General features: G+C 41.9%; 1 protein-coding gene across 9 annotated transcripts in view; it reads right to left on the bottom strand.

Moving 5' to 3' along the window:
• LOC141259357 (uncharacterized) overlaps nucleotides 1–17384 on the bottom strand; it is a 374844-nt gene that overhangs the window by 334390 nt on the left and 23070 nt on the right. For all 9 annotated transcript variants that reach the window (XM_073675221.1, XM_073675224.1, XM_073675227.1 and 6 more), the window contains exons 2-7: nucleotides 7285–12441; nucleotides 6642–6770; nucleotides 6337–6456; nucleotides 5817–5927; nucleotides 5109–5222; nucleotides 2491–2601 (exon numbers count right to left, since the gene is read on the bottom strand). In XM_073675221.1, coding sequence (XP_073531322.1) covers nucleotides 2491–2601; nucleotides 5109–5222; nucleotides 5817–5927; nucleotides 6337–6456; nucleotides 6642–6770; nucleotides 7285–12441 — 5742 coding nt within the window. The remainder of the gene's footprint in view (nucleotides 1–2490; nucleotides 2602–5108; nucleotides 5223–5816; nucleotides 5928–6336; nucleotides 6457–6641; nucleotides 6771–7284; nucleotides 12442–17384) is intronic.

Below are 17384 nucleotides of genomic sequence, written 5' to 3'. Positions count from 1 at the left end.
GTATTGGAAAACTGAAATAAATTAACTTTTTGATGATATTCTAATTTAGTCAGATGCATCTGTCTGTGGAGCCTTGCTTTCAGTATCTGGTATGACCCTTGTGGAACAATAACTCCATCTAAATGCTTCTAATAATCTATAATATAATTATCTTCTAATGTCTTCACATCCTGTTCCATCCAGATGTGTCCGGATCCCAGAATCCCAAGCGGCAGAAGTTCGCCGACTGCCATATTGGGACACCCAAGTGATGGGTGTCTCAATATGGAAACCGCTGGTGGTACCAGCCTCTTACGCGGTACCACCAGCGGAACACCGTCGCGAACATGCCGTACACGCCACACACGCCGCCACCGGGATCAGCCAAATGATTCACTGACTGCCGCTATCTTTATATCTTTGTACAGGAGGAGCGCTTGCGCAGTTTTAATGTGACGCCGCTATCGGCCTGCACAAAAATGGCGGCGATCTGATTTACTGCGCCTGCGCGAATTCCGCGCAGGCGCAGTGAATCATTAGGCTGATCCCGGCAGTGTTCTCAAACAAGAGAACACATGAGGGAAGAAGAGAGCACAGGGGTGGAGAGAGAGAGCAGACAAGGGGGAGAGCACATGAGGTACACAGGTCAAAGAAGAGATCACATGAGAGGAGAAGACTGCTGATGGGGGAGAAAGAAAGCGCACAGTGGGGAGAGAGACAGAGAACAGGGGGGAGACAGCTCAAACGACAGCACATGAGGGGAGAACACAGCACAGGAAGGAGAGAGTCAGCAGACAAGGGGGATAGCACATGGGGTAGACAGGTCAAAGAAGAGAGCACAGACAGGAGAAGTCAGCACATGGAGGAAAGAGAGAGTGGATAGGTGGGTGAGCACATGGGGGGAGAGATTCTCAATGCTGCAAAGCCTACCCCCACCGTGACATTACCGCCCTCCCGATGCGATAGCATCGGGCCTCCATCTAAGTTGTTGATAATCCTTACACATTGGCTTGAAGGAATTTTAGTAATTAATTCTGTTATGTTGGTGTGTCTTCCCCCACAACTATTAAGGTCCTTCCACAACATTTCTATAGAATTATGGTCTGTACTTTCACTTGGCCATTCAAAAACAGGTTTATTCTTCTGTAATCTTTCTTTTTAGAGAGAATCTTGTGTGCTTTGGGTCTTTGTCTTGCTGCATGACCAGTTTTATTGCGATTCAGCTCATGGAGATATGTTCTGACATTTTAATTTAGAATTTGCTGGTATAATTCAGAATTCATTGTTCCACCAATGATGATAAGCCATCCTTGTCCAGATACAGCAAAACAGGCCAAAAAGAAGATGCTATTATCACCATGTTCCAAAGATGGTATGAGGTTCTATGCTGTAGTGAGGTGTTTTTCTTTCTTCAAACATAATGTATCTCATTTAAACCAAAAAGCTCTATTTAGGCATCATCCATCCTCAAAACATTGTTCCAATAACCTTCTGGCAGCAGATGACAGAATTGTTAATCTTGGAGACCAGTTGCTTTCTTTTTGCAATCCTGTCATGCACACACCATTGTTGTTCAGTGTTCTCCTGATGGTGGACTCCAAAACATCATTATTAACTAATGTGAGAAAGGCCTTTAGTTGCTTAGAGGTTAACTTGAGTTCCTTTGTGACCTTTCAGACTATTTTATGACCTTCTCTTGCTGGTTGACCACTCCTTGGGAGGATTATAATGGTCTTGTATTTCCTTCATTTGTATAAAACTTGTTTGACTGTGGATTGATGGAGTCCAAACTCTTTACAGATGGTTTTGTAACCTTTCTCAGTCTGATGAGCACCAACAACTCTTTTTCTGAGGTCCTCAGAAATGTCCTCTGTGCCATTAAAGACTTACACAAACATATGTTGTAAAGATCAGACTTGATATATCCCTCTTCTTTAAATAAAATAGGTTGCCCAATTGCAACTGGTTGTCATCTCATTGATTGAATATACCAGAATTAAATTTTTTCTTTAAATTATTTGTCTGCAATCCTAAGGCTATGTTCGCACATTCAGTATATGGTTAGTATTTTACATCAGTATTTGGCCAGTATTTTACATAAGTATTTGTAAGCCAAAAGCAGCAGTGGAACAATCAGAGGAAAAGTATAATAGAAACACATCACCACTTCTTCATTTTTCACCCACTCCTGGATTTGGCTTACAAATACTGTTTTAAAATACTGACCAAAGACTCAACATGTGAATGGGGCCTAAAGGTTTACATACTTTTGGCTTGTGATATTGGACCATTTTCCTTATGCAAAAAAAAAGAAAAAGTGTAATATTTGTGACTGAATTGATTGAATTGATTCTGATCATCTACTTTTTGTACTGGTAGGACATGTATGAAAGCTGATCTAGATTTAGGTTGAATTTTCAAAGCACCACTGTGTATATATACATATAAATAACATAATATAAATCTTATACATATATAGTTATAAAAGTATAATAGGAGACTGTTTCTTACCTTGAGCACAGTTCACACCAGTGTAGCCAGGATAGCAATTACAGAAATAACTTCCAAAAGTGTTAACGCATACACCATTTGGACATGGATTTGCCAAACACTCATCCACATCTGTGGTAAAAAAAAAAAAAATACAATTTATTGTCCTTTCCATGTGTAATAGTGAAGAAGGGTGTAACCTTCCTTTGGTACTAAAGTAGTTAGAATAACATGTTCCCATAGTTATGTCTCTCTAAACTGCTGTTAGGTCAAGTTAAGGGGTTAGCTTCAGTGGTACAGTCAGTAGAGTAGAGGGGGGAAGGCAGTGGTCAGGCGTGGAGTATATCTAAGGTTTAGTTTGACATATTTCCTTGTGGGGCGGTAGTACTTTTAATCGGCCACAAGATGCCACTGTCAGGCGCAGCTGTTAGTGAGAGCCTGCTACCAGAATGACAGTGAGGAATTAACTGCCGCAGGGGGCGGGGCATCCCAGGTAACATCTGGAGAATTTTCCAGAAAGTGTCAGTTGGAGTCCTGTTAGAGTTATGACAGGAAGTCTTACGGGCGGACAGCCAGGGAAATTGGCTGCTAGGGTAGATGGGGGCTCTCTACCCTCAGACAGTGGATAAGCAGTGTAAATATCTCCTCATGCAGGAGTCCCATTAGCTGGACGGAGGAACTCAACAGAGGTATTGAGGACCCCGGGGCACTTCTAGTCTGCAGGTAGCAGCGGAAGATAGGACTCCAGGTTAAGCCGCGAGGGAGATATAGGATCCGGATACACTGTCGCTGGTGAGGAAACTTCTCTTCAACTAGAGAATAGATTTAGAGAGATGCTTCACCTAAAGAGGGCACCAGGGCTGAAGGTGTTTCTAGCACCTGTATGGGAGATAAAAACCTGTTGGGCCTTATCCAATGTACCTGACTGTAAATACTGTAATTACTCCTCTCCCCCAAATAAAATCCCAGTTATGGTTAAGAACTTCGTGTCCTCTGAATTTATTGCTGCCCTGGTCCCGGAAGAGAAATGCCTGGAGACAGCTGCGATCGGATGGTTTAAAGTAAGTGAAGAATGTCACATATCCAGTCACACATCAGAGGGAGGACACAAATTGTCTGTAGGGTGTAAAAGCAAGCAGGGGCTACAACTCGTCCACGACTACCTCGCTGGGCCACCTTACACATGCATTCATCATAACAGAACAAGCAAGGCATAAAACACTCTAATACAACTTTTTATTAAATAAACCTGTTTATTTCTGTGCTATAATTACAAAATAAGGTCATTTTACAAGATGTGTCATCCCCAGGGATTTGATGAACATTTCTATCAGGACTATCCTAGCTGCAGGTTAGTGATGTCATTGTTACCTACAGGAGCTCTTGTCTGTTTCACACATTCACTGATAATGCCGAGGATAATAATAATAATCTTTTTATTTATATAGGATGACTATTGTTATATTGGCGTGGTTTATAAAGATGGTAAACCAATCGTAGGTTTATATTTTTATCTTCCTTTTTATTTACACTAAGCAACTAAAATCACAATTGTTTGGAAATAAGAAAATCCTAAAGCTATTTGGACATTATACTTTGCTTTTAGTTTGACAGTGGGGAAATCAATTAGGTTTACATTAAATGGACTTTACTGAGTGGTGTTTCCTATGCTGTAGCATAATCCCAGAATTACCTGTTTACTCCCCTGAATAGTAATGACAATGACGAGAGATGAGCGGATTGCTTTGTGCAACCCAGATCCACGGTCCAAGTCAGTGTTCTTTGTCCATAAAAAGAAGCTGGGCTCGTTTGCTGAGCTTTCAGGTTCCCTAGGTTGGCATTTGATTGGCTGCCTTGCGTGACGGCATCTATGTGGCGTGTGGCACACAAGTGACATATTACCACCTCTGCTGATCAAAAGCAAGCCCTGGAATCCCAGAATTTAAGGACATTCACATTGCTCCTGTCCTTGACCATTGATCTGGACTGACCAGCTCATCTCTAACAATAACCAAGCACCTTTTCAACTTCAGGTCATGAGGACATCAGAATTTATGAAAGGATTTTTCCTACTCATACTAATAGACAGTTTTACTATTAAAAAAACAGGCTTCTATATTAAAAGGTGCTGTTAGGATTCTGTTAGCTATACTTCTACTAGCCAAGGGATAGAATCTGATCAGAAGTAATAATATAATCTGTGGAGTTCACTGGCTATGAAAGGTGAAAATATTAGGCTGTGTGCACACATTGCGTTTTTGCTGCATTTTTTCAGTGCAGATGGGTCACAAAGCCTGAAGGGTTTCCTTATGCCAGCAAAGTGAATGAGAATCTTGAAGTGTCATGCACACTGTTGCTTATTTGTGATTTGTAGATTTGGTGCAGATTTAAATCTGCAGCATGTCAATTCTTTCTGCATTTTTGCTGCAGATTTCCTTCATACTAATGAGTGGGGAAAAATCTACACCAAAAACGCAAGTAAAAACGCAGCAAAAACCCTGCTGCATATTTCCTGCCAAGAGATGCAGAAATGGGGCAGAAATTTCTGCACCAAATACTTTACGTGTGCACATACCCTTAAGGAGCTGATGATAAACATATGTATATGTATGAAAAAGGAAACCATCATCACGTCTTACCTATAGTACACTGTGATCCTGTCCACCCGGGTATACACTGACACGTGTAAGAGCCAAGAAGGTTAATACAGGTGCCTCTAGCACAGGGGTTGTTCCTAGTACATTCATTAATGTCTATTGAAGAAAAAACGAATAAAGAATGAAAATCATTGACATATTAATCCAATCCAGTGACCAACAGCCCAACTATATACAATGTATCTACAATTCATAACCCCTGATTCATCACTGCTCGTTCTAGAGTAAGTTGCTCCTTTTCAGTGCAATATTTGTGCCTTATTCTCTATACTTTTTGTAACACTTTTTAAGTTAGCTTTCATTTTTAAGTCTTTTTTTTACTTTTCCTCAACAACTTTGCTTATCCAAATGTTTTAGACAGATCCATGAAATGCTGTATAATGTATTATTTTGGCACATCTCACTCTATTTCCCTCCCCCAGAGTACAATTTCTGTTTTCAATTTGGCACATTTTTTGCAACTTTTGGTGCTGAAAAGTCACAAAAAAAACAGTTAAAGCCAAAAATAAATAGCGTTTATTTATTTTATTTTTGCTAAGTTCATGAACCACATGAGCCATTTTGAAGAATTTGGTACAAAACCACCAGCAAATACCGCAAGACAGAAAAAAGAAATGTAACTTCAATAAATCACAAATCATGACTCATGCCCATAATGTCTTATTTTATTTGGAAATACTTTTTTTTTACCTGTGTGACAAGTTTTTCCCTCCCATCCACTGAAGCAGGAGCAGGTAAATCCATGTATTCCATTATTGCACTGGCCATGGACACAAGGGGAATTCTTGCAATAATCATTTTCTAATAAACAATAAAAAATCAGATTATTTCATATGAAATAAGAGGCAAGATATGAGCAGAATACAAAAACAGGATCAGAAACTATATAGACGGCTATACATATATATAGTTGAATTTGTGCTACAGGATAAAACAACTTGTTTTCAGGAGCTTTTTTCTGCTACTGACAATCAATAGTGGTACAATATACAACAAGGACTGTGACTGAGGTCTGGGTGCATGGAGGTAAAATATATTCTATACTGGTGCAGCCTAATAGTATAATCTGCATTAATATGTTAGTGAGGCAATAACCTTATATCTAATCCATCTTACACAAGCTTTCCCCGATTTTATAGCATTTTAATTAAAACTCTACCATGCATTATACAGGTTTATTAAATTATAATTCATTAAAGTTTAGTCTTACGGATGCACTTTGCAGGGCTGACTGGATTTGGAGTGTAACCATCTTTACACGAGCACTCATATCCACCGATAGTGTTGGAGCAAAACTGTTCACATGGTTTCTGTTCACACTCATCGATATCTGAAAGTAACGAAAGTAGATCTGCTCTAGAACGTCTAAATTGTGAAGATCAGATAGATCCAAAAAAGTGGGCCACACTCAAAACAGGTTCTATATATTTTTTTAAGATAGACAAATAGATTGATAGATTATATTCAATGGTTAATTGTTTCTACCGAAGTGCAAAACTAAGTGCGTAAACTCACCTAAACACATTCTCTCTGACTGTGCAGGATCAGGAATAAAGCCATTGTTGCACAGGCACGCAGGCATCATAGATCCAGACTTGAAATAACACTTTCCATTCTCACAAGGAAGGTTGCAGATGACAATTGCTATCAGAAGAAAATATTAATGATACAAGCAGATAATTCCATTTGTTAATGCATACATAGTTGTAATTAAATTAGAAATGTTGTATACTTTCTAACATACTATAACTGATACAAACTACCCATAAGACATTACATATTTTTTTTAGGGTTCGTGGTGATGGCTGAGGTTACATAGTTGTAAAATTGCACTGCTTTGAAACAAAAGACTATTCTATAGAAAGAGACTTTTTATACTGTAGAGCTGCTCCAGAATAAACTTTACTATGTAACGATGGTTAACAACCGGTGGTTCTCCAATTGTGCAGGAACTACAACAGCCAGACGCTGGTTTCAGCATCGTCTCTTTTTTGCACTGCGATGCTGGACTATGACTACATCATAGTAATTATTTAGCTATAAGGTAAATTTGAAATAAATACTAAAAATGTAAAAGACACTTTAATTTCCAGCTAAAACTTGTAAGCTAGTCATATATGTATTTCACACTAGAATCTGAGGTAAATGTAATACTTACAAGCTGTAGTTATCATTGTGGTTGTAGAATCAGCCAATGGAGATGTAGATGATAAGGACTCGGAAGGAATTGAAATGCTTGTATATTGTGTGCTCGTTGATATCATGGTCCATGATGTTATTGGTGTATAGGATATTACAGTGGTATTCAGTGTGCCCACAGATGTTAATATTGTTGGGTATCCCGTGCTTACACCAGGCAAGGTGGACGGTGATGATGACAAAGATGTTTCTGGCTTGACCGTAATGGAACTTTCTGTAGTAGGTATTCCAGAAGTTGGACTTCCAGCTGGGTTTTCTGTTGTGGTTGATGACGTTGATGATGCAGGTGATCCGCTAGTAGGACCTGTTGTAGATGTTTCCTCATTTGTACTTACTTCATGTACGATGTCGGTTGTTAACATTACTCCTGATGTGCTTAATTTATCCTCAGTAGTAGTAGTAATGCTGTCTGTTTCCAATATTACACTACTGGGACTGATATCAGCTGTTGACTCGCCTGGTGTACTTCCATCTGTGTTCACATCAGGAGCAGTACTTGTACTGATATCTGGTGTCGATATAATTTCTTTCGTAGTCACTTCTGGAGCATCACTTGTGGTGATATCAGGTGTTGATATACTTTCATCTGTAGTCACTTCTGGAGCAGTTGTTGATATACTTTCTTCTGTATTCGCTTCTGGAGTACTACTTGTACTAATATAAGGTGTTGATATGCCCTCATCTGTAGTCACTTCTGGAGCAGCTGTTGATATATTTTCTTCTGTAGTCACTTCTGGAGTACCACTTGTACTGATATCAGGTGTTGATTTACTGTCATCTGTGGTCACTATTGAAGCAGCAGTTGATACACGCTCTACTGTAGTCACTTCTGAAGCATCAGTTGTGCTAATATCAGGTGTTGATATACCTTCATCTGTAGTCACTTCCGGAGCAGCTGTTGATATACTTTCTTCTATAGTCACTTCTGGAGTACCACTTGTATTGATATCAGGTGTTGATATACCTTCATCTGTAGTCACTTCCGGAGCAGCTGTTGATATACTTTCTTCTGTAGTCACTTCTGGAGTAACACTTGTATTGATATCAGGTGTTGACATACCCTCATCTGTAGTCACTTCTGGAGCATCACTTGTACAGATAACTGTTGTTAATACACTTTCATCTGTTGTCACTTCTGGAGCAGCGGTTGATATACTTTCTTCTGTAGTCACTTCTGGAGCATCACTTGTACTAATATCAGGGGTTGATTCAGGGGTTAATACACTTTCGTCTGTGGTCACTTCTGGAGCAACTGTTGATATACTTTCTTCTGTAGTCACTTCTGGAGTACCACTTGTACTGATATCAGGTGTTGATTTACTGTCATCTGTGGTCACTATTGGAGCAGCAGTTGATACACGGTCTACTGTAGTCACTTCTGAAGCATCAGTTGTAGTGATATCAGCAGTTGATAGACTTTCATCTGTGGTCGCTTCTGGAGCAGCTGTTGATATACTTTCTTCTGTAGTCACTTCTGGAGTACCACTTGTACTGATATCAGGTGTTGATTTACTGTCATCTGTGGTCACTATTGGAGCAGCAGTTGATACACGTTCTACTGTAGTCACTTCTGAAGCATCAGTTGTACTAATATCAGGTGTTGATATACCTTCATCTGTAGTCACTTCCGGAGCAGCTGTTGATATACTTTCTTCTGTAGTCACTTCTGGAGTACCACTTGTACTGATATCAGGTGTTGATATACCTTCATCTGTGGTCACTTCCGGAGCAGCTGTTGATATACTTTCTTCTGTAGTCACTTCTGGAGTACCACTTGTACTGATATCAGGTGTTGATGTACCCTCATCTGTAGTCACTTCCGCTGAAACAGTTGATAGACTTTCTTCTGTAGTTACTTCTGGAGTACCACTTATATTGATATCAGGTGTTGACATACCCTTATCTGTAGTCACTTCTGGAGCATCACTTGTACAGATAACTGTTGTTAATACACTTTCGTCTGTGGTCACTTCTGGAGCAACTGTTGATATAGTTTCTTCAGTAGTCTTTTCTGGAGGAGCACTTGTACTGATATCAGGTTTTGATACAATTTCATCTGTAGTCACATCTGGAGCAGCTGTTGATATACTTTCTTCTGTAGTCACTTCTGGAGCATCACTTGTACTGATATCAGCAGTTGATAGACTTTCATCTGTGGTCGCTTCTGGGGCAGCTGTTGATATACCTTCTTCTGTAGTCACTTCTGAAGCATCACTTGTACTGATGTCAGGTGTTGATAGATGTTCATCTGTGGTCACTTCTGGAGCATCACTTGTACTGATATCAGCAGTTGATACACTTTCATCTGTGGTCACTTCTGGAGAAGCTGTTGATATACTTTCTTCTGTAGACACTTCTGTAGCATCACTTGTACTGATATCAGCAGTTGATAGACTTTCATCTGTGGTCGCTTCTGGAGCAGCTGTTGATATACTTTCTTCTGTAGTCACTTCTGGAGCATCGCTTGTACTGATATCAGCAGTTGATGCACTTTCACCTGTGGTCGCTTCTGGAGCAGCTGTTGATATACTTTCTTCTGTAGTCACTTCTGGAGCATCACTTGTACTGATATCAGCAGTTGATGCACTTTCACCTGTGGTCACTTCTGCAACAACTGTTGATATATTTTCTTCAGTAGTCATTTCTGGAAGAGCACTTGTACTGATATCAGGTGTTGGTACAATTTCATCTGTAGTCACTTCTGGAGCAGCTGTTGATATACTTTCTTCTGTAGTCAGTTCTGGAGCATCACTTGTACTGATATCAGCAGTTGATATACTTTCATCTGTGGTCACTTCTGGAGCGGCTGTTGATATACTTTCTTCAGTAGTCATTTCTGGAAGAGCACTTGTACTGATATCAGCAGTTGATACACTTTTGTCTGTGGTCACTTCTGGAGCAGCTGTTGATATACTTTCTTCTGTGGTCACTTCTGGAGCGGCTGTTGATATACTTTCTTCTGTAGTCACTTCTGGATCATCACTTGTACTGATATCAGCAGTTGATAGACTTTCATCTGTGGTCACTTCTGGAGCAGCTGTTGATATACTTTCTTCTGTAGTCACTTCTGTAGCATCACTTGTACTGATATCAACAGTTGATACACTTTCATCTGTGGTCGCTTCTGGAGCAGCTGTTGATATACTTTCTTCTGTAGTCACTTCTGAAGCATCACTTGTACTGATATCAGGAGCTGATATGCTTTCATCTGTGGTTACTTCTGGATCATCACTTGTACTGATATCAGCAGTTGATACACTTTCATCTGTGGTCACGTCTGGAGAAGCTGTTGATATACTTTCTTCTGTAGTCACTTCTGTAGCATCACTTGTACTGATATCAGGTGTTGATACACTTTCATCTGTGGTCACATCGGGTACAATTGTTGATATATTTTCTTCAGTAGTCATTTCTGGAAGAGCACTTGTACTGATATCAGCAGTTGATACACTTTCGTCTGTGGTCACTTCTGGAGCAGCTGTTGATATACTTTCTTCTGTAGTCACTTTTGGATCATCACTTGTACTGATATCCGCAGTTGATACACTTTCGTCTGTAGTCACTTCTGGAGCGGCTGTTGATATACTTTCTTCTGTAGTCACTTCTGGATCATCATTTGTACTGATATCAGCAGTTGATACACTTTCGTCTGTGGTCACTTCTGGAGCAGCTGTTGATATACTTTCTTCTGTAGTCACTTCTGGAGCATCACTTGTACTGATATCAGCAGTTGATACACTTTCGTCTGTGGTCACTTCTGGAGCAGCTGTTGATATACTTTCTTCTGTAGTCACTTCTGGAGCATCACTTGTACTGATATCAGCAGTTGATATGCTTTCATCTGTGGTCACTTCTGGAGCAGCTGTTGATATACTTTCTTCTGTAGTCACTTCTGTAGCATCACTTGTACTGATATCAGCAGTTGATACACTTTCGTCTGTGGTCACTTCTGGAGCAGCTGTTGATATACTTTCTTCTGTAGTCACTTCTGGAGCATCACTTGTACTGATATCAGCAGTTGATATGCTTTCATCTGTGGTCACTTCTGGAGCAGCTGTTGATATACTTTCTTCTGTAGTCACTTCTGTAGCATTACTTGTACTGATATCAACAGTTGATACACTTTCATCTGTGGTCGCTTCTGGAGCAGCTGTTGATATACTTTCTTTTGTAGTCACTTCTGAAGCATCACTTGTACTGATATCAGGAGCTGATATGCTTTCATCTGTGGTTACTTCTGGATCATCACTTGTACTGATATCAGCAGTTGATACACTTTCATCTGTGGTCACGTCTGGAGAAGCTGTTGATATACTTTCTTCTGTAGTCACTTCTGTAGCAACACTTGTACTGATATCAGGTGTTGATGCACTTTCATCTGTGGTCACATCGGGTACAATTGTTGATATATTTTCTTCAGTAGTCATTTCTGGAAGAGCACTTGTACTGATATCAGCAGTTGATACACTTTCGTCTGTAGTCATTTCTGGAGTGGCTGTTGATATACTTTCTTCTGTAGTCACTTCTGAAGCATCACTTGTACTGATATCAGGAGTTGATACACTTTCGTCTGTGGTCACTTCTGGAGCAGCTGTTGATATACTTTCTTCTGTAGTCACTTCTGGAGCATCACTTGTACTGATATCAGCAGTTGATATAATTTCATCTGTGGTCACTTCTGGAGCAGCTGTTGATATACTTTCTTCTGTAGTCACTTCTGGATCATCACTTGTACTGATATCAGCAGTTGATACACTTTCGTCTGTGGTCACTTCTGGAGCAGCTGTTGATATACTTTCTTCTGTAGTCACTTCTGAAGCATCACTTGTACTGATATCAGCAGTTGATATGCTTTCATCTGTGGTCATTTCTGGAGCAGCTGTTGATATACTTTCTTCTGTAGTCACTTCTGGATCATCACTTGTACTGATATCAGGAGTTGATACAATTTCATCTGTGGTCACTTCTGGAGCAGTTGTTGATATACTTTCTTCTGTAGTCACTTCTGGATCATCACTTGTACTGATATCAGGAGTTGATACACTTTCGTCTGTGGTCACTTCTGGAGCAGCTGTTGATATACTTTCTTCTGTGGTGGTATCAGTGGCATTAACACCTGTTGGAAAATAAAACAAATGAAAATATTACAAAAAGTTATTCCTAAAATCATGCTTACATATGCACAATTTTTATTCTAATTATATACTACCATCTCATACGCTTCATGCTCATACATTTCTATGAAATCTTCTACTTTAGCAGGTTGTGATGTTTTTTCCATACACGTCTTATAGCTCAAATCACGGTAAGATCTTAAATGGTTTGTCCTGGCATATGTGTTGGATTTTCTAACTACAGGATAGGTCATCAATAGAAGATCAATGGGAATACAACACCTGGCTCCCCCACAGATCAGTTGTGTTTTGTTCCAGTGGCGGTCAGATGCGTAAACACTTTGAGAGCTGCTGAGCATATATATATATATATATATATATGTATATATATATATATATATATATTTACACATATATAGATACATAGAACCAGACTTTAAATAAGGGGTTAGTAACAAGAATGAACAGGTAATTTACAATAACAATGAACAATCTCCTAAAATAATGTGATGCGCCCTGGCGTGGGAGTCACCACAGCAGTTCTTTAACTCCGTGAATGGCCCTAGCGGGGTCACTGGTTATTCCCGCTAGTCCGCAAGTCTTTTTCTAACAAAGTCAATTAAATCTAAAGTTTGTCTTTTTCCACTTCGCCCATCCCCCTCCCAACCTGACATCCTAAACCCCACTGCCCCCGGTACCGTGGATGATCATTTGAAGTGTCGGCCCTGTTTAGCGATACAGCTCCTCTGTTTCTGCTGGCGTGACTCTGACGCAGTTCTCTCTTATCTCCTCTTTGCTCAGCCGGTGGAGACGATCTCACGTGCCTTGGATAGCGGGGTCCAGACCTTGCCGGTTGACTGGCAATGTCGGGTACTGTGAAGTCACTCAGTACCACAAGCAGATCCCGGCTCTCCTCAGCGGCCGCAGTACTCGGGGACCTCTGCGGTGAATCTGGCATTTGTTCACCGGCATCTGCCTGTGCTGCCTCCGACCTGTCAGGCTGGTTTCCTCAGCGCATCCTGCGCGCAACTCCTTCTGTCTGCAGCTTGGCGCCGAAATTACCTCAGGTTTGGCACGCTCTACCATTATATTTAAAAACTCCTCACTGGACATCACCTGACAGGGTCTCACGTTCAGATCTGTTCCCCCTTCAACATTCCTAAGGCATCTTGGTTCCGTTTGATTGCGGTCAACCAGCAGACGACAATAAGGCCTTTTGACTTCCATTACATTCCTCCCTCCTTTTTACTCGCCAGTCCTCGGGCGAGTGGATTTTTTGCGAGATTGATGCCTCCTTCGAGGCAGCCAAGTTCAGACAAGAGTTGAGCACACTCATTTGTTTTCTGTTGAATCTGAGATCAGATAAGCTCCTCTTGAGCATACCGGTTAGGAGGGATTCCGGCATTATCCCATTCAGTTCTACGGGGCTCCTCCTGCGAAGCTGATTCCAGGGTATCTGATAAATCAACCAGTGGAGATTGTAAATCTTCTCCTGATCCATTTTGTACCCCACTCGGGACTGAAGGGCTCAATTGCATTGTAACCCATCCTTCTTCGTCTTCCAGAGTCACTATGTGTGGCACTTCAGTTAATTTTTCCGCAGGCTGTGTTACAGTCCTTTGCTTCGGACGAAGAGGGCCGTAGCATATTACGGTGCAACACCCTGGATGTCGTGGCATCACCCCCTTCAGGTCTAACCTTGAAGACTGAATTCTTTGGGTGGATCTGCTTCACCACTCGATATGGTACCACCTCCCAATGATGGTCTAGCTTACTCCCAACCAGTTTAGCCCTCACTAACACACGATCTCCTGATCGAAGTGAGCCCACCAAAATCGAGGGCTGCCCTGTATGTTCTACTTCCTGAAACTTCTGCGCAACCAGCTTTCTCACTGTATGAAGCCGCCGTCTGTGTTCTTGAATCCAGGTACTCGGACTGTTGTACCGACCAGGATCTTCTGAGTCTAGCTCCAGTTCAGTAATCTCTCGTCCGTTCCTTCCAAACAGCAGCATATAAGGTGTGTAGCCAGTAGTCACATGAATACGATTATTATACACCCACGTCCGTAACATCTGCAACAGTATTCGGTTGAAGCGCTCATATGCCCCATTTCCTTGGGGGTGATAGGGCGTTGTTTGAGATTTGTTGATCCCATAGATATGGTATAACTCATCCATGACTCGCCCCTGGAAGCAGGCCCCTTGGTCAGAATGTATCCGCTTTGGGCACCCATAAATCTGAATGAAATCTTGACATATGGCCTTGGCTGGCGTTTCTGCTGTCTGATCCCGGGTAGGTGTCACCACTGCAAACTTGGTGAAGTGATCGGTCATTACCAAGCAGTGTCCGTAGCCTTTGTATGAAGTTCCGATCGTCAGATAATCGATCATCAGAACATCTAATGGTGCAGAAGTTCGGATGGTCTGAATGAGAGCTCTTTTTTCAGTGGGCTTACTCAACTCACATAGGTGACACTTTCGGCAAACTTCTTCTATTTCTTGCTGCAGTTGGGGCCAATACACCAGTCGTTGTAACCACCAAAAGGTCTTCTCCTTGCTAAAGTGGGCACCCCTTCCATGAGCCTCCTGGGCTAACTGTGCTACTAATGCTCTTGGTACTAATACCTGCCAGGTCACGCCAACCTCTCGAGGTAGCTGGACTTCCCGGCATAGCAAGCCATCCTTCAGGGAGAGCCTTTCCCACTGGCCTAAGATTTGTAAGGTAGTTGGAAGTGAAACAGCTCTGACCTCCTGGTCAGGTCTCTGACCTAGAGCGACCCATTCCCTAAGCTTTGTCAACTCTGGGTCGGACTGTTGCAACTGTATCCACTCATCTCATCAGAGGCCCAGGATTTGAGTGGGCCTTGCCTTTTCTTTGAACTCCTGAGCATAGACTACAGCTGCAGTGAATTGACGAAAATCCAGAATCTCGTCACCTTCCAGTTCTTCATCCATAACTTTCTTCGGCATCATCTGAGTGACCCGGGACAGGGCATCTGCATGAGTGTTCAGGGTCTTGGACCGATAATCGATTTTTTACTGATATTTGGACATCCTTGCGACCCACCGTTGCTCCAATGCGCCCAGCTTTGCATTCTCCAAATGAGCCAAAGGGTTATAGTCCGACCACACTTGTACTTCTGAAACTGACAAGTACTCTGCAAACTTCTTGGTCATGGCCCACACCAGTGCTAGTAACTCCAACTTGAACGAACTGTATTTGTCCGGATTCTTCTCAGTATCCCGGAGCGACCGACTGGCATACGAAATCACCTGCTCTTTTCCTTCCTACACTTGAGCCAACAGTGCTCCCAGTCCATGTAAGCTTCCGTCGGTGTACAACACAAAAGGCTGTGAAAAATCAGCATAGGCCAGAATTTGGGCATTCGTTAGTGCCATTTTCAATGCTCAAAATTCTTCTTCCTGTCGTGGACCCCACTGAATAGGCTGTAGCTTGGCTCCCTCAGCCGTTCCTCTCAGCAATTCATTAAGCCGGACTGCAATCTTAGCAAAGTCTTTTATAAATCTGCGATAGTATCCAGAGAGTCCTAGAAACGCCCTCAGCTCCCTTAGGTTGACTGGTGTGGGCCACTTCTGCACTGCCACTACTTTCTCCGTGGTGGGGTATACTCCCACACTAGACACAGTGTGCCCCAAATATTCAATCTCTCACTTGCCTCTGAAGTCATTCCAAAACTTGTTCCAGTCGTCGGAGATGATCTTCAAACATGACGGAATAGATGATTATATTGTCTAGATATATTAAAGTAGCCTCGAAGTTGAGGTCCCCCAAGCATCTCTCCATTAATCTTTGGAAAGTCCCTGGTGCATTTGTCAGTCCAAACGGCATCCAGTTGAACTAAAACAAACCCATAGCAAGGACAAAGGCAGTTTTTGGACAATCCTTCTCAGCCGCTGGGACCTGCCAGTAGCCATTGGCCAGATCGAGAGAAGAGAAGAATTTAGCACTTCCTAATGCAGATAGAGACTCTTCAATTCGGGGTACTGGATAAGAGTCCCATACTATACATGCATTCAACTTCCGATAGTCTACACAGAATCTCAGGGTACCATCTTTTTTCCGAACAGATCACGCCATTCCGCAACGGCCAAGAGTTCTTTGACCTCCTGGTACATTTGAGGTGGAATCTGGCAATACTTCTCTAGAATAGGAGCCGTATTTCCTGTGGGTATTTCATGTTGAATGTCCCGAGTGCAGCCAAAATCGTCTTCATGTTGTGCAAACATTCCTTGATAACGCTGTAGAAGCTGTTCAATCTGTCTAACTTGCCCAGTAGAGAACTCAGTAAGATTAGCCTCCATTTGCTCTAAGAGGTGATGCCCCATTAACAGTTCTCTTTCCGTTTTTTGTCTGTTGAGGGACACCTCCAAGGTCCATGATTCCCCTTCTTCGGGTGCCAGCCCTATAGCATCAGCTCTGATGAGATCCTCTGGCATTACGCAAACTTGCGCCATCTCTTGATGGGACAATAACTGAAAACTTGCACCACTTAGATTAATGCAATGTACGGGTACCCGACCCTGTCGAACGGTGGCCAGTGTGCGTGCCACCAGAAGCCCAGAGGGCACTTCCTCTCCCTCTCTTTTTTCAATCTGAATGTCCATACTCTCTAAGGACACATGTGCCAGTACTGGCAAAATGAGTACAGTCTGTCCCACTGGCATGGTCACTGTAGCTTCAAGGGGCATTGTCACTAGAGATGAGCATTGTTCTACTCGAACTGTTCGCCAATCTCAAATTCGAGCTGTTTTGGGCGGTGTTCGAGCCGTTCGGCGAACACGAACAATTTGAGAAAAATTCGGCTGTTCGAGGTTATGTTCGATAACTGTTCGTGCACCAAAATCATAACTGGATTTTTTCTCAGTAATGATGAAAATTAATGTTAATACGCAGTTTGAGTGTACAGCGGGGTGGGGGGAGGGG

Source organism: Phyllobates terribilis, unplaced genomic scaffold, assembly GCF_046119375.1.
Source record: "Phyllobates terribilis strain yellow unplaced genomic scaffold, ASM4611937v1 Scaffold_3__8_contigs__length_932513732, whole genome shotgun sequence".
In the NCBI taxonomy this organism is placed as follows: Eukaryota; Metazoa; Chordata; class Amphibia; order Anura; family Dendrobatidae; genus Phyllobates; species Phyllobates terribilis.
The sequence above is the reverse complement of the archived record's forward strand: the minus strand, read 5'-3'. Positions and strand labels throughout refer to the sequence as shown.